Source organism: Vombatus ursinus, unplaced genomic scaffold (genome assembly GCF_900497805.2).
Source record: "Vombatus ursinus unplaced genomic scaffold, bare-nosed wombat genome assembly UNPS02014870.1, whole genome shotgun sequence".
In the NCBI taxonomy this organism is placed as follows: domain Eukaryota; kingdom Metazoa; phylum Chordata; class Mammalia; order Diprotodontia; family Vombatidae; genus Vombatus; species Vombatus ursinus.
Genome location: NW_020954648.1, coordinates 8,843,921 through 8,860,793, shown reverse-complemented (window position 1 = coordinate 8,860,793; position 16,873 = coordinate 8,843,921). Strand labels below are relative to the sequence as shown.

At 38.5% G+C, this 16,873-nt stretch overlaps 1 protein-coding gene across 3 annotated transcripts in view; it reads left to right on the top strand.

The window, feature by feature from the left end:
• The window catches only part of ATP6V0A4 (ATPase H+ transporting V0 subunit a4), a 72,563-nt gene that overhangs the window by 31,362 nt on the left and 24,328 nt on the right, over nucleotides 1-16,873 (top strand). For all 3 annotated transcript variants that reach the window (XM_027842320.1, XM_027842319.1, XM_027842321.1), the window contains 4 exons: nucleotides 1,981-2,107; nucleotides 9,841-9,923; nucleotides 11,062-11,155; nucleotides 13,131-13,343. In XM_027842320.1, the coding sequence (XP_027698121.1) occupies nucleotides 1,981-2,107; nucleotides 9,841-9,923; nucleotides 11,062-11,155; nucleotides 13,131-13,343 (517 nt within the window). The remainder of the gene's footprint in view (nucleotides 1-1,980; nucleotides 2,108-9,840; nucleotides 9,924-11,061; nucleotides 11,156-13,130; nucleotides 13,344-16,873) is intronic.

Genomic DNA, 16,873 nt, shown 5'->3' with positions numbered 1-16,873 from the left:
AACTCTGTGTTTCCTTTGCCTCATCTGTAAAATGGGGATAATGAACTGCAACCAGTATCTCTTCTTCAACAGAGCTGTGTAGCAAGGATAAGAAGCAGCCTGGAGTGGTGGAGAGAGGGCAGGTCATGCTGTCTGGATGACCTGGAACCTGCTCCCACTTCCGACCCATCCTAGCTTTTGAATGGTAGACAACTCACTTAACTAACTTCTCAGTGCCCCAGGTCAAGAGTTGGCGATCTACATCTGGGGAAGGAGTTTTTCTGTACTGATAATAATCACAGTCCAGACCGTGTATATTTAAGGATATACGTCCTAGTACAGAGGCTGGACAGAGGGCATACATCCAGAGTCATGAAGACTTGAGTTCAAATGTGACCTCAGATACTAACTAGCTGATTAACAAGACACTTAACCTCTCTGACTGCCTCAGTTTTCCTCATCTGTAAAATGGAGACAATAATAGCACCAGGGTTGTGAATTAATATTTGTAAGTTGCTTTCTAGCTATTATTGTTTTAAGCTTTTGATAACAGAAACATTCATTAAGACTTTTGGGACAACTTTTTGATGAGTTATAATGCATCTACCCAAGGACTTACGATAGAACAGGAAGGCTGAGGGCCTGTAAGGACCTTAATCCTACCCTGTTTTTATTCTTTATCTTTCCATATTTCTAAAATACAGAATGTTTCCATATAAGACACATCCAGTTTTGAATGTTGATTGTCCAGCAAGAACGCTCATTGGCATCAATCAGTCAGTCAACATTTATTAAGAGCCTACTATGTGCTAGGCATTGTATCAAGTATACTATGGATGCCAAATGTGTTATTACACTTTTTGCAGTGGGTTTAAGGGTAGGGATGGGAAAAATTATTCCACATGCCAATTATGTCTCCCCTTTTGGTAACAATAGATTTTTCAAATGCCAAATGGAAGAAGTTATTGAGGAGCAGTAGCACAAATTCAGAACTGGCCCATGAACATGTGCAATCATTTCAACGTGAAGTGAAATTTTATGAAGGTTTGTGACGGAGATCATTTGGTATGTTTAGGTAGACAAAGGGTAGGGCATAAACACATACGCTCACCTGAGTCATTTTAGGGTGTGAATTATTCTCAAAAACATATACTGTAATGACCCACGATCATAATTTTCATTAGTGTTTGGTTGCTAAAGCAGGTAAATATTTTTTGCCAGTCTTCTCAGAATATGAGAAGAATCCTAGGAATAGAAGGGAACTAGAAAGAGCCCAGGTTTTGGAGAATGTGACATCTCAAGAATATGAGTTTCCCTGAAAGTTTTGCAAAATCGACTATTCCCATTTTACAGATGGGTATACTAAAGTCTTATGAGGCTCATTTACTTTCTTGGGTCATAAAATAATCCAGTAATATACTCACATGCATATACACATGCATGCACATAGATAAATAAATTTACATGGATATGTCCTAACTCATGCTTATATAGAACTTTTTAAAATAGATATTTTATTTTCCCCCAATTGCATGCTAAAACTATTTTTAACATTTTTTTAAAGTTTTGAGTTTCCAAACCCTCCCTACCTTCCTTTCCCACTCCATAAGATAGTAAGCAATCAGATATTGGTTATATATGTGCAATTATGTATAATATTTCCATTATATAGAACTTTTTAATTTACAAAATATTTTCTTTCCAAACAACCCACTGCATTAAGACTTTTAGCAATTTGTGGAAATATTATTGTCTCCATTTTATAGACGAGGGCCTCAAAGAGGTTAAATGTTTTGCCCAAGGTGGTCACAGGTAGGAAATGGGAGCTATGCATCAGTGTTTTCCTGATGCCATGCCTGACTTCATGAGTATTCTCATCTCATAGACTGTTTCCTGCATATAGATATTACATCTCTCTCTCTCTCTTCCCCACACTCACTTAGCTGTTATGGTGTTTTTAAGTGACTTAGGAAAGTTTTGTTCTTATAACTTATTACTCAGGTTCACGGCTGGTGTCATAAACCGGGAAAGGATGGCCCCCTTTGAGCGCCTTCTATGGCGAGTTTGCAGAGGAAACGTCTATCTGAAGTACACTGAAATGGACACCCTCCTTGAGGATCCTGTCACGGTGGGTATGTTGGCCTGTTCCGGCCCATCATCTCAGGCTCCTCATCGAAAGGTCATCCTTCTTCTAAAACACTGGGTTTACATGTTGAGGGAGCCAATGTTTGTTTTTCTTTTATTTTTTTTTCTAAAAGTAGGTGCTGCTCCTGTGAATTTGCCATCTCTTCATCATTTTAGTTACTTTTCAGTCTTTAGAAGAAATTTATTCAAGTTTCTCAAAAAAAACCCAAAAATGTGAAACCTAAAACTTGAAAAACTGTTATCAGGTGGCAGAGATAACTTCTATGACTTTTAGTGCTATACTTAGAGTTGGGAAGTTCAAATCCAACCTCCAATTTATTAATTACCTACTATATGCCAGGCACTGTGCTAAGCACTGAAGATATAAAAAGAAGCAAAGACAGCTCCTGCCCTCAAGGAGCTTACAATCTGACGAGGGAAACAACATGCAAACAAATATATACAAAGCAAGCGCTATATAGGATAAATAGGAAATAAGACACAGGTGTAACCCTGGACAAGTTACTTAAATAACTTCTCATCTGTAAAATGGGGATGATAAAAATAGCACCTACCTCCCGAGGCTGTTGTGAGGAAAAAACGAGATATTTGTGAAGCTTTGCAAGCCTTAAAACGCTATATAAATGCTAGTTGTTATTGTTATTATTATGCATTTGTTATTGTTTTTATTATCAATATTATATATTATTATATCAATATTATATACATTATATATTAGAATAGTGTTATAAAAATATAATATTATTATATTATATCACAATGCCATGGCTACCCTTTAGACTAAATCATCTTTTAGAGTTACGCCACTGCCAAGATTGACAACTTTGAAAATTCCGTCATCTCAGCACGGCCTCCTATCCTTTTTTCTCTTTCATTTATGCTAAATTCACTCTTTATCTTTGCAATGACAGCTGGTTACTTGACCCATGCCTGTTCTCAGTTTTGCCCCCTTTACATTTGACTACATACCCAACCTTGACCTTGTAACCACCCCTGTATTGTTGTACCAGCTACTACTCAGCTTTGATCGACCAAACCCAAAATGTTACACCAGTTACTAACCTGAAATTCCTTGTTTCCTGACGTTCTGCTGTTCCCAGTCTGAAATCCTCATGCTTGGGTAACCTGCACCATCTGATTTTTCCATTCCTGCTCCAGAACTGCTAAGCAGTCCTGGTGCCAGTCAGGAAAGTAAGTGGATTTTACCTATTACAAATTTATGGTGCATAGCTTCAGATGGGTCTTTGCTGCTGTTGGACAATTTTACCTTTCCTTCTTTCCTTATTGATTTCCTATCTTCTTTCCAAAAGTGAGTATTAAACTTTTTTGTCACATTTTCCATTTTATTTCTTCCTCTCATTTCCTCATGACTAATTTGCTCAGTGGGTAGAGCACTGGACCTGGAGTTAGGAAGACCCGAATTGAAATCTGGCCTTTGCAAATCTTAAGTGCTATAAATGTTGGCTTTATGCTGTTTAATATTTTATCTCTATCTTAGAAGAAGGCATTGGTGGCATACTTAATAGTAATACCTAGTATTTATATAGCACTTCGAAGTTTGCAAAATGCTTTAGAAATATCTCATTTGATCCTCACAACAACCCCATTATTATCCCCATTTTATAGTTTGGGGAAAACTGAAGCAAACAAGAGTTACGTGACTTGGTCAGGGTCACATAGCTAGTAAGTGTCTGAGGCTGGATTTGCACTCAGGTCTTCCTGACCCAGACCTAACAACTGTGCCATCTAGTGCTGTGGAAGCAAATGACAGAAAACTAAGAGAAATGTTCGGTATATTGGGTTTCAGGATCCAAAAAAGTTCTTCAGACAGAATCTTATAAGATGAAATTTAATACAGTTAAATATAAACTTGAAGAGCAGGGTAACAGGTGTCAGAGATCTGGCCCCAGGAGTCAGAAAGATCTGGGATCCTGCCTGTGACACATAATGGCTCTGTGACCATGGATAAATTATTTAAGATTTTAGGCTCTCCCTCTTCTCTCTCTCCTCCAACTCTCTAAAACTATATATATATTTTTAGGCAGTTGGGGTTAAGTGACTTACCCAGGGTCACACAGCTAGTAAGTGTCAAGTGTTTGGTCTGAGGTCACATTTGAACTCAGGTCCTCCTGACTTCAGGGCCAGTACTCTATCCACTACGCCACCTAGCTGCCCTTCTCTAAAACTATTCATTGCATGCAGAGAAGTTGCTGATCTGCTTTGATAAAAGGAGATTTTTTCCACTGGGAGATTCCTAAGCCAATGAAATCACAAGTCCAGTTTAAAAAAAAAAAAGTTAAATCAGCTTTTCAAAAATCAAATTGCAAAATGGAGAATTGTGGATAGATACCTGGTCATCTGAAAAAAAGATCTAGGATTTTACTGCAAAGTTCATTGTAATTCAACTAGATATGCTGTACTTCAGCACCTAGAGATACTCATTTGCATTCCTAAAGAAGAAAAGGCAAAAACCATAGAAATAACACAATTTTAGGGAGTGGGTGGAGGGAGAGTAAGCATCTCCAGGTCACTAGCAGTCAGATCAGGAGAACCTGGAGATTGCCTATCTACTTACAGCTTGTGCCTTGTGCCTTGTCCGCAATTCAACAAACTTTAAGCGCCTCTCATTTGGCAGGTAAAGAGTTAATTTCTATTTAATGTTTGTTGAATTGTCAAGGAAGCCTAGGGAGGAGAAATTCCTACTCATGACTCCCTCGGGTGTAGGAGGAATTTGTTACCTTAGTTTCTTGATCTGTCTTTGCCACTCTCTGACAAGAGATTTACTAACCTCACTTTTCTGCTTTCCGGAGCTGGTTTTTGGAAAAATCTTATATCCTCTTAAAGAAAGAAAATCTTAAAACAAGGTTTTTAAAATGATTTAGACTGGTTTTATGTCTGGTGTATAAGAACATAAAGAGCAAATAGGTTACCTGCAGCAATGAAATATACTACTACACAGCTGGTGAAGTTGTGAGTTTTTATGGCAGTTTTGGAAAGCAATATGGAATTATGTGACTTACAAAATGTATTCCAATGGACTATCCAGAAAATGCTTTTGATAGTCACTTATTACATGTGTTACTTTAGAAGCCTCTGCTTCATCTTATGTAAAATGAAGGCGTTGGACCATATGACCTCTAATAATAATAGCAAGCGTTTATGCAACACTTCAAGGTTTTTAAAGCTCTTTACAAATAATATCTCATTTTATCCTCACAACAACCCTGTGAAGTAGGTGTTACTATTATTATTATTTGGGGGGAGCTTGTTTTTGTTTTTGTTTTTTGGCAAGGTGATCAGGGTTAAGTGACTTACCCAGGGTCACACAGCTAGTGAAGTAGGTGCTATTATCTCCCTCATTTTACAGTAAAGAAACTAAGGCAGAAAGAAGTTAAATGATTTGCCCAGCTAGTATTTAAGGCTAGTATTTGCCCATGTAGCTAGTATTTAAGGCTGCTTTTGAACTCGTCTTGTTGGCTTCAGGCCCAGCACTCTATTGTGTCACCTAGCTGCCTCTAATGTCCCTTTTAGCCCTAAATCCTATAATAGGGAACAAATAAATCTATTTGTACAGAGTATTTTTTAAGATCTTTACAGTAATAATGAAAAAGAAAAGAAAAGAAAACAACACCACTATCCAACAGTTGGATGAAGGTGTCTATAATATAATGGAATGTTACGGTGACACAGGAAATGACAAATAGTGAAGACAACAAAGAAATGAGAAAAGACTTATGAAGTGATGCACAGTGAAGCTTCTGACAACTACTTAAACGTTGGCTACCCAAATTTGGAACATATTCTAGATATACTCAAAGTGGGGACATAAACTAAATAGGATGAATTCTATGGAAAGTCAATAAATTATGTACTTACGTTAACTATAGAATCATAGATTTTTATTTGGAAGGGATCCTAGAAATCAACTAGCCCAACCTTCTCATTTTACAGATGAGCAAATAGACCCAGAGAAATGAAATGACTCAACCAAAGTCCCATTTGTAGTAAGTAGCATAGTCAGGAAGCCAAGTTCTTCCAACTCCGAGTCTTGGGTTTCTTCTACTACAGACTATATAAATATACAGGAGGTAATGATTTCATTTAAGAGCCTTTGGTTGTGGTTTTCATATGTGAAGATTTTATTTGTTTATGGTACTCAAGGTTGTAATAAATTATAATAAAAAAATTTGGTCTCATGAAAACGTGGCTTAGGGGACTTTCTCCTTTCCTCCTTAATTTCATGTAAAACACACCACATTTTAATGACAAAGGGATTTCTCCAGTGCCACTTTCCCTCCTTCCCCTCCCTTAACTGCTGGGGGCTCAATGGTTGAGTTGGTATCCTGTCACTGCCTCATTGGAAGGTATTGGAAAGAGTTGGGATTTGGAATAGAGAGTAAATGTGAAGCTAAGATTTGCTATTTTATGGGGCCCTGTACAATAAAGTTAGTGGGGATATAAAACTATCTTGACCTTAGAAGTTAGAATTTCTTTTCTCTGTTTGGTCACCCAACTGGAGAAGAAATGGATGAGAAAGTCAGGGTGTGGAATGCAGAAGGGACTTGACTCAATACTACTTAGTAGTTATGTGCCCCAGGTAAGCCCTTTAATCAATTTGGTCCACTCTTTACTAATTACTGAAATAATTACAGAGTTTAACTAGAGAATTCTATGATCCTGTGACGTAGCGCCATACGAGCAACTAATGATGATGATGATGATGATGATGATGGTGATTACTAGCTAGCAATTGATAATAATGCTTTAATAATAGCTCTTTAAGGTTTGCAATGTGCTTTACAAATTTCTCCTTTCTATCCTCACCACCACCCTGGGAGGTAGGGGTGATTATTATCTCCACTTTACTGATGAGGAAACTTGTAGTAGACCGAGATTAAATGATTTGCTCAGGATCATATCACTACTAAGTGCCTGAGGCTAGGTTTGACGTTTGGTCTTACCGACTCTTAAGTCCTGCTCTCTGGGAAGCTGCTTGGTTCAGTGAATAGAATTCAAATGGACAAGTCGCTTAATTTCTGTTTCCTCATCTGTAAAATGGGGACAATAATAACTTCTATTTCCCAGGGTTGTTTTAAGGATAAAATGTGATATATTTGTAAAGTGCTTTGCCAACAAAGTACTGTATAAATATACCATATAAATAAATGTATAAATTATTTTTGTGGGGGTGTTTTAGGCATTTTTATTCAATAAACACAACTTCAATAGCATTGTAAAAAGTGACAAAAAGGTCCTTAAGACAAGAATGTGACTAGTAGGGAACAAGATGGACAATTCGAAAGGCCAGAGGCAAATGTACAACGCTTTGTTATGGCACTTGTTGAAAATAAGAGAGGAAAGCATCACAGTAAAACCTCCTGTGTGTGCTGAAAAGGTAGAATTAAGATTAGAAATGGTGACCATAAGCACCAGACTTTTAAAATAAAATAAAAGCATTTTAAACTAAAAAGTCCCTAGTCAGCAGATACCACATGAATTAAGGCCTTTATGTAAATGATATTTTTCTAGGACTGCTTTGCAGGATAGCTTGCAGTATTATAGGTCCTGGCTTGAATTTACAAATAAAGGCATAAAAGTTACTAGGAACCAGTAACTTTTTTTTTATCAGTAAATTAAAAAAAAAATTAAAAACATATTTAAAGTTTTGAGTTCCAAATTGTATATCTTCCTTCCTTCCCCTTCCCCCCTTAGATGGTAAACAACCAGATATAGGTTATATATGTGTAATTATGTAAAACATTTCCATATTAGTCATTTTGTACAAGAAGATTCGAATAAAAGAAAAAAAAGTGAAAAATAGCATGCTTCAGTCTTTATTCAAACAATATCAGTTCTTTTTCTGGAAACAGATAGTATGCTTTATCATTAGTCCTTTGGGATTGCCTTGGATCACTATTGCTGAGAATAGCTCAATCATTTATAATTTTTTTGGGGGGGTGAAGCAATAGGGGTTAAGTGATTTGCCCAGGGTCACACAGCTAGTAAGTGTCAAGTGTCTGAGGCAAGATTTGAACTCAGGTCCTCCTGACTCCAGGGCCAGAGCTGTAGCTACTGTGCCACCTAGCTGCCCTATTTACAATTCTTCATCGAACAATATTGCTGTTACTGTGTACGTTTTAAACCATTAACTCCAGAAAACAGCAGCTAGATTGTTTTTTTTGTTTGTTTGTTTTTTGTTTTAGGCAATTGGGGTTAAGTGACTTGCCCAAGGTCACACAGCTAGTAAGTGTCAAGTGTTTGGTCTGAGGCCATATTTGAACTCAGGTCCTCCTGACTTCAGGGCCGGTGCTCTATCCACTGTGCCACCTAGCTGCCCCAGTTTCTTTAAAAGCTATTTTTCTCCTTCCTAAGTCTCTTAATTCATTTCACATTTTTTAGTCCTCCTGTAGACAGTAGGACAATATTAATCAAATATTTTAAAAACTTTTTGCACTTTAAATTCTCAATTTGCTTAAGTTACAGTGAGGTAATCAGTCAGAGGTGCCTCAGACAAATCTCAATGAGATAAGTTTAAAAGCAATATTTCTAATTAAGCTAATAGCTAAGCAATTACTTTGGGATTCAACATATTTGCAAACTCATGCCCTGATATTTTTGTGAAGCTAAAATTCCATTTAATATTTAATGGATAGACCTCATTATGCTGATTATTTTAACTATTTCCCTCTCAAAGTATTCTTAGCAGTATCTTAGGTTTCCTAAACATGTACATATCAATAGCTCAGGAGGGAAAAGGTCAAAAAGGCACCATGCGACCTCAGCTGATCAGGATCAAGATCCTATCTCAAGTTTTCTGTCAGTCCTTGGCACTGACTATTTGCGAAAAAAAAAAAAAAATTATACGTACTGTACATTTTCCAAACTTGACTAGGAAACACATACACATAATGAGTCAGTAAAACCACTTTGGTATTGCCCTAAAGCTATCTTACTTGACTGTAAAAACTGCCCTTGCAGACAGAGTTGTGGACTTGCATAAGCGTGTTTGTTTGCCCTCATAGTTAGAGCTGACCACAGTTGTTACTACACTCTTATAAACTGGATTTTCACTGTGTCCCAGTTTGCATTCGTTTTTTTCCTTTTCAAATTTAGCAAATTCTCTTCTGTCATGAATTATCATCAGCAACTTCTAAATCAGCAGTAATGCAAGGCCAATCAGCACAATTCCTGCAACTACCCCAATGCTGGTTATTATTATTGTTGTTATTTGTTATTATTATCCACTGTATCATATAACTCAAGCAAAATTTGGTGATTTATGGACAGTGAAGAAAACATTTTGGATAAGTTTACATTTGCTGTCATTAAAATAGATGATTTTTAAAATTCCAAGCTGTCTCTCTTTTACAAGACTGGGTCAGGGACTACCAGTGTGGTTTTTGTATTTGAAGATTTATTTGTTGATGGTACTTAAGGTTATAATAAATTATATTTATAATAGCAAACTCTCAAGGAAACATTTTCTTCTTTTTTTCTTAGTTTCATGTGAGACACACCATACTTCAATGGCAAAGGGATCTCTCTACATATGTTTTAAACCTGGTTGATGTGTTGACTAGTTTTACTGAACTATTTTTCCTCTTTTTAATAAGGGATAGTCCTCTGGGAGGAGAAATATTGTAATGTTTGCTATGACAAAAGATTTTAATAAAAATAAAACCAAAAACTAATAAAAATTCTATTCTGATGTTTCAGAAAGAAGAGCTGAAAAAGAACATATTTGTCATATTTTATCAAGGGGATCAACTCAAAAAGAAAGTCATCAAGATTTGTGAGGGGTAAGAAGAGCATGGGAATGGCTATTTCCACTCTGAGTCTGTGCCAACATTAATCGGAAAGACTTGGAGGCAAAGAGTACATTTTGTGGCGCTGACATTTTAAGGACTAGTAGAGTTTTCTGGTGACCATTCATCCCCACTTCTTAGGGCACACTGACAATACAGCCAGTCCTTAATTACTTAATTATATTGTGGGAATCAGTCTTGAGGGTGTCCAGATAAATGAAATCCACAGGTGGTTCAAAACAGTTTCTTCCCCTCCTCCAAATGTATCACCAGCTGCTAAGCCACTGGTTTCTTGTTGGATCCTTTTTGCATCTGGTGAGCCCTATAGATCCTTTCAAAGAAAACTCAGTTATGTTGAAACAAAGATGTAATTTTTTTTTTCCATCCAAGTTCATAGATCTTGAAATCATAGATCCCCTGGATCGCTTGAGTAAAGAGTTCTGTTCATAACCCCTGTGCCAGATGGAAAGACTAATTTGCATTTCCTCTTTGACTCTGTCTCTACAGAAGTAGGTTCTGTTCAATTCCTAGTTATACAAACCCACACCTAGAAGGACTGATTATGAAATTGTGACCCCACCGCGGGGCCAGTCTCTCTCGCAGCCCCACTGCTTAATTTGCTCAGAGGTTTTGTGGTTTGAAAGTAGGCCATTTGTGAGTTAGAATTCCGGTGGTGATTCCCAATTATAATGAGTGAAATGGGAAATCTTCAGCCTAGGACTTGTTTCACAGTTACCAAGAAACTGATTTTGCTCTAGGAGATCATTCATACCCCAAGACTGAGCCAGTTAAAAATTGCTAAATTCTTTTGAAATGTGGTGACTCAGTGGATAGAATGCCGTGCTGGGAGTCAGGAAGACTCATCTTTCTGAGTTGAAATCTGACCTCAGACACTTACTAGCTGTGTGACCTTGGGCAAGTCACTTAACCCTATTTGCCTCAGTTTCCTCATCTGTAAAATAAACTGGATAAGGAAATGGCAAATCACTCCAGTATCTCTGCCAAGAAAACCCCAAATAGGGTCATGAAGAGTGGAACATGACTGAAAAATGAGTGAATAACTTTGAAAATATGGTAGAAGTTCTCCAGGTCATCTTCAGTAATGCTCCATAGAACATCTTTTGGCACACAGGTTTAGGGCCTCTGTTTATCCTTGCCCTGAAGTGGCTGCTGAGCGAAGAGAAATGTTGGCCAATGTCAATGTGAGGCTGGAGGATTTAAATACTGTAAGTAAGAATTGTTTTCTTTCTAATGGGGGTGATTGTGGTGATTCTCAGGAACCTCTTTTGAGTGAGGTTCACAGCAAAGGTAGTGTGAAATAGTAGGTAGAGTACTGAGCCTAATCCTGCTTCAGATACTCCCTCGACAGCTAGGAGGTGCTATCCCCTGATAGACCACTGGACTGGGAGTCAGGAAGACCTGGGTTCAAATCTTGTCACAAATGAGGATAATACTGATACCTATCTCCCAGGGTTGTTGAAAAGTTCAGATAAGATAATATTTGTAAAGCACTTGGCAAATGTTAAAATGCTATGTAAATAGCTATTATCATTAGCTGTGTGACCCTTGGTAAGACTCTTAAATCTCTCCATGCCTCAGTTTCCTCATCTGTAAAATGATAGCATTGGACTTTATGGCCCCTAAGTTCCCTTCAAGCTCTACATGCATGGTCCTGTGGTTCTCTGTTTCACTTTTGCTCTAACCAGATGGTATACAGCGTCTAAAGGGAGGCCCTGTGGTATACTCAAAGTCATGTTCAATTTGGAGTCTTAAGACCCGGGTTGAAGTCCTCGACTCTTTCTGGTTGTTGAATTAACACCTCTGAATCTCATTTTCCCTATCTGTAAAATGGGAATAATATGATTTGCAATATTTAGCCCGTGGGATTGTTGTAAGGAACAGATGAGATAAGGTATGTGAGCATGTATTATATAAACATGTCAGCTGTTATTTTTAGGGCCTCACTTGAAATTTGGCTGAGAAGTTCAAGGTTCGTATATAATGTGAGGTGTAACCAAATGACAATCATGAACCAATACTTGGAATTTACTGAATCATCACTTGGTGGTTTGAGGGCCTATGTATCAGCCCAAAGACAGGAATTCCTTAATCCTCTTAAATTCCAGATATGTCGACAAAACAGCCAATCCCAGAATTCTAGAATTTGTAGGCCAGGAAGGACCTTAGACTTCCTGTGTTCATTTGCCTTCTTCATTGAAAGGAAACTGACCAAGAGACAAAATAACTTACCCAATAACAACCTGGGACTAAATCCTAGGTTTTCTGAAGCATTGTCTAGTCATCTTTCCACCCACAACGAGGATGAAATCTAGTGAAATTTTTATGTCTGAGGCTCCTTCCTGATTCAGAGGTCCTGGGTCACTTTGGGCATTTCTTCTCTGGCTTCTTTGCTCAAATATTATTTGGGAATTGAAGTTCTCTCAAAAGGTGGCCATCAATTTCCCTTATTAACTACTCATGCTCTCCAAGAGTCAAATATAGAATATTGGTGTTCAGTCACATCCAACTCTTTGCGGCCCCATTTGGGATTTTCTTGGCAAAGATACTAGAGTGGTTTGCCGTTTTCTTCTCTAGCTCCTTTCACAGATGAGGAAACTGAGGCAAACAGGATTAAGTGACTTGCCAAGGGTCACACAGCAAGTAAGCATCTGAAGCTGGATTTGAACTCATGAAAATGAGTCTTCCTGACTCCAGACCTGTGCTCTATTTTCTGAAATACCTATCTGCTAGCCGTGTAGTCACAGGCACAACCCATAATCTCTCTGGGCTTTAGTTTTCTTCATCTGAGACCTAGGTCCAAATCCCATCTGATGCTTACAGTGGACAAGTCACTAACTTCCCTGAGTTTCTTCATTTCTAACATGAGGGGCTTGGGCTAGATGACCTCTTAGAGCCCCTTCTAGGCCTATATCTGAATCCGTGAAGGATTTGGACTAAATTACTTCAAAAGTCCCTTTCAATTCTCTGGTCCTGGGGTTGGAGGTAGGTAGATTAAGACATAGATGCAAATAATCCCTCCCTACATGTAATAAGTGCCCTCTGAATCACATAAACCCTATTGACTCTAGGAGCTCAGTGGAAGTCAAGATCACCTCCAGGTGGGCCACAAATGTGTCCCTGGTTCCTATTTTTGCCAGGTGTGTAATTGTTTTCTCTTTCTCTGTTATTTGGGTCTTGCAGGTCATAACCCAAACTGAATCACACCGTCAGCACCTGCTACAGGAAGCGGCTGCCAACTGGTACTTCTGGAGCATCAAAGTACAGAAAATGAAGGCCATATACCACGTCCTAAATTTCTGCAACATTGATGTCACCCAGCAGTGTATCATTGCTGAGATCTGGTTCCCAGTGGCAGACACCGTAGCCATCAAAATGGCATTACAGCAAGGAGTCGTAAGTAGCTAGAGGGAGCAGCAGATATTGAAGAAGATATTTGGGGAGCTATGCTGACTTGTACTTTTACCTCCTTTGCCACAACTCCCTGGCCAAAGCGCTGGGATCACAAAGTGTGTTAGTGGAAAAGCTGCCATGTCCTGGGTAACAGCACCAGGGCTCTGCTCTTTACTTGGGATCACTGGAGAACACTTGGAAATAGTTGGCCTTTGAGTCATGCTGGATTTGGTAAGCAAAACTATATCTTTTTGCATTTTCCAATCCAATGAGCATGAATTAGATGCCTTTTAATAATAGCTAATGTTTATATAGCGCTTTATTGTGTGCCAGGTACTGTGCAAAGCGCTTCACAATTATTACTTTTTAAATAATTTATTTATTTTTAGTTTTCAACATTCACTTCCATAAGATTTTGAGTTTTACATTTTCTCCCCCTTTCTTCTCCCCCCACCCAAGATGGCGTGCAATCTGATATAGGCTCTACTTATATATTCATATTAAGCATATTTTCCCATTAGTCATGATGTAAAGAACAATTAGAACAAATGGGAGGAATCATGAGAATGAAGAAATAAAACAAAACAACAAAGGAAAAGGAGAGCAAATAGTATGCTTCCATCTGCATTCAGACTCCATAGTTCTTTGTCTGGATGTGGATAGCATTTTCCATCATGAGACTTTTGGAGATGTCTTAGATCTTTGCATTGCTGAGAAGTGCTAAGTCTATCAAAGTTAGTCATCACACAACGTGGCTGTTACTGTGTGCAGCGTTCTCCCGGTTCTGCTCACTTCACTCAGCATCAGTCCATACAAGTCTTTCCAGGTTTTTCTGAAGTCTGCCTGTTTGTTCATCATTTCTTACAGCACAATAGTATTCCATTACATTCATATACTGTAACTTGTTCAGCCATTCCCCAATTGATGGGCATCCCCTCAATTTCCAATTCTTTGCCACCATAATAGCAACTGCTATAAATATTTTTGTACATGTGGGTCCTTTTGCTGTTTTTATGATCTTTTTGGGGTACAAGATCTTGTTTGATCCTCACTATTAAGAGGTAGGTGCTATCATTATCTCCATTTCATGAATAAGGAAACTGAGGCAAACTGAGGTTGTACCCAGGTCACACAATAAGTGTCTGAGGCTGAATTTGAACCTAGGCCTTTCTGACTCTGGGCCCAGTGGCTCTATACTAGAGCTCTAAGCACTAGCACCACCCACCTTATCTTGCTGGATGGTATGAGGTTTTGATTTCAATCTAGTTTATACCAGACTGCCTTCTGGTTTTTCTAGTAGTTTTTGTCAAATAGTGAGTTTTTCCCTCAGTTAATGGGGCCTTTGGGTTTATCTTCCCACCTTCTTGTCCATTCACAGTAAGTACATTTTGTAAAACTAATTCATTTTGACAAATCAAAATGGTCAATGGGAAGCATTTCAGTGCCTTTTGTGTATGATTGACTTTGTGTATGATTATGTAATAGAAACCCAGTCCTTCAGGGTTATTCCTGAAGGTTACTTCAAGGTTAACTCTGAAAATAGATAACAGTTGTCTTCTGGAGAGTCGGACTTCAAATTTGAATGGATTTTGAGGAAGCATACACAGAGAAGGTGCTACACATGGAGCAATCTGCCTAGAACGCACATGGGAACTTGAGTTTACAGTGTGAGGGGTGTGTGTGTGTGTGTGTGTGTGTGTGTGTGTGTGTGTGTGTGTGTGTGTGTTGGATCCCAGCCCATGGGGTAATATGGGCTTATATAGGAAACATCTAAGTGGACTTCCAGTAACCTTTGAACCTAAGAATCTGTCTAGTGATCACCCATGAAATGGTGCCACTCCTGCAAGAGTCTCAGCGGGGTCGGCACTTATTGAAATTTTAATTTTCCCTTTCCCTTCTTAATGACTGATATAGGGGTGGCAATTGGAAGAATTTGTAGATAACTATCCTCTACTAAGAGCCTCTTGGCACATTTATGCCCTTGTTGACATTAAAATTCTAAACTCAGGTCTTAATTGTTTGTGGGTGATGAGAGCCTTGTGCATATGTTCTGGCAGAAGCAGCAGATTGCTAAGCTGGTAAGAGTTTAATAGTGCTAGGCTCTAAGTATGCAAAGATATACAAACAAATACATCTCTCTCTCTCTCTCTCTCCCCCTATCTATCTATCTATCTATATCTATCTATCTATATATATATATATAGAGAGAGAGAGAGAGAGAGAGAGAGAGAGCTATGTATACAAATACACACACATTCACACATACACAAGTGGAAGAATCCCTTTTCTCAAGGTTCTCCTGGAATCCTAGAAGAGCCAGACATTCTATAATCTATACTTAACCTCTTGGTCCACTTCCGCAGTTTCTTTTGTCCTTTATACCAAGATAGCATTTTCTCCAGTGAGGGGTTAAGTTGAAAGCAAGAGTCTTGGTGACAGCATTCATAAACACTGAGTGCCTATGGTGTGCTGGGTGTTACAGGAAAAGCACAAAAACCCCTGGACTTAAGTTCAGTCTTGTTAAGAAGATTAAATATTTCCTTAAAAAGATAAGTTATAATAGCAGGTAGCATAAGGTAACTGACAATAGCCACATCAGAAGCTCCTGGGAAGCTAAAGTCACTTTAGGCTGGGGCAGAAGATGAAGGACTTGAGTTGGCTCCTGAGTTACAGTTAAGGTAGCTAAGTGGCACAGTGGATAGAGTACTGGCCCTGAAGTCAGGAGGTCCTGAGTTCAAATTCCACCTCAGACACTTACTAGTGTGTGACCCTGGGCAAGTCGCTTAACCCCAATTGCCCCCCCCCAAAATCTATGATCTAATATCCAATATAAAGGGAAAAAAAACAATTGTAGACTAATGCTGTCATTGAGGGAGAAGGCCATTGAATAGTGAGGTCATTGAATGAGACAGAGAAGAAATGGCCAGAGAATTGGGAGGAAAACCTGGGCTGTTCACTTTTGGAGAAGTAAAAGGAATGGACTTATCCCTCTTCTCTTCACAACCCTGTGAGGCAGTATGGCCCAAGAATCACTATCACTGTTTTATAGAAAATCGAGGGAGTTATTTACCTATCAATTCACAGCAAGTGCATGATAATAGGATTCCCTTCTGACAACTTTCCCCATGGGATCACTGTGTTCTCCCCATCTCTGGTGAATCCCTATTACTGCCCTTAGGTTGAAATATATAAACTCCTCACTTTGACATTTAAAGCCTACCTAAATATGGCCCCAGATTTATTTCACATTATTCTTTTTCATGCCCTCTTCATTCCATCCAAATGGGTCTACTGCTGTTCCTTGAAACGAGTATTCCATCCCTGCCTCTGTCCCCTTTCTACAAACTGTCCCCAATGCCCAAGATGCCCTACTTCCTCCCTCTCTGTTCCTTAGAATTCTTAGAATAGCTGAGGGTCCAGCTCCCACCATGCCACTCCCATCCCAAGATGCCACTCCCATCATGAAGCTTTTTCTGTGTGTCCTTTATTTTTTTTCCTTTATTTATTCATTCATTCATTCATTCATTTATTTA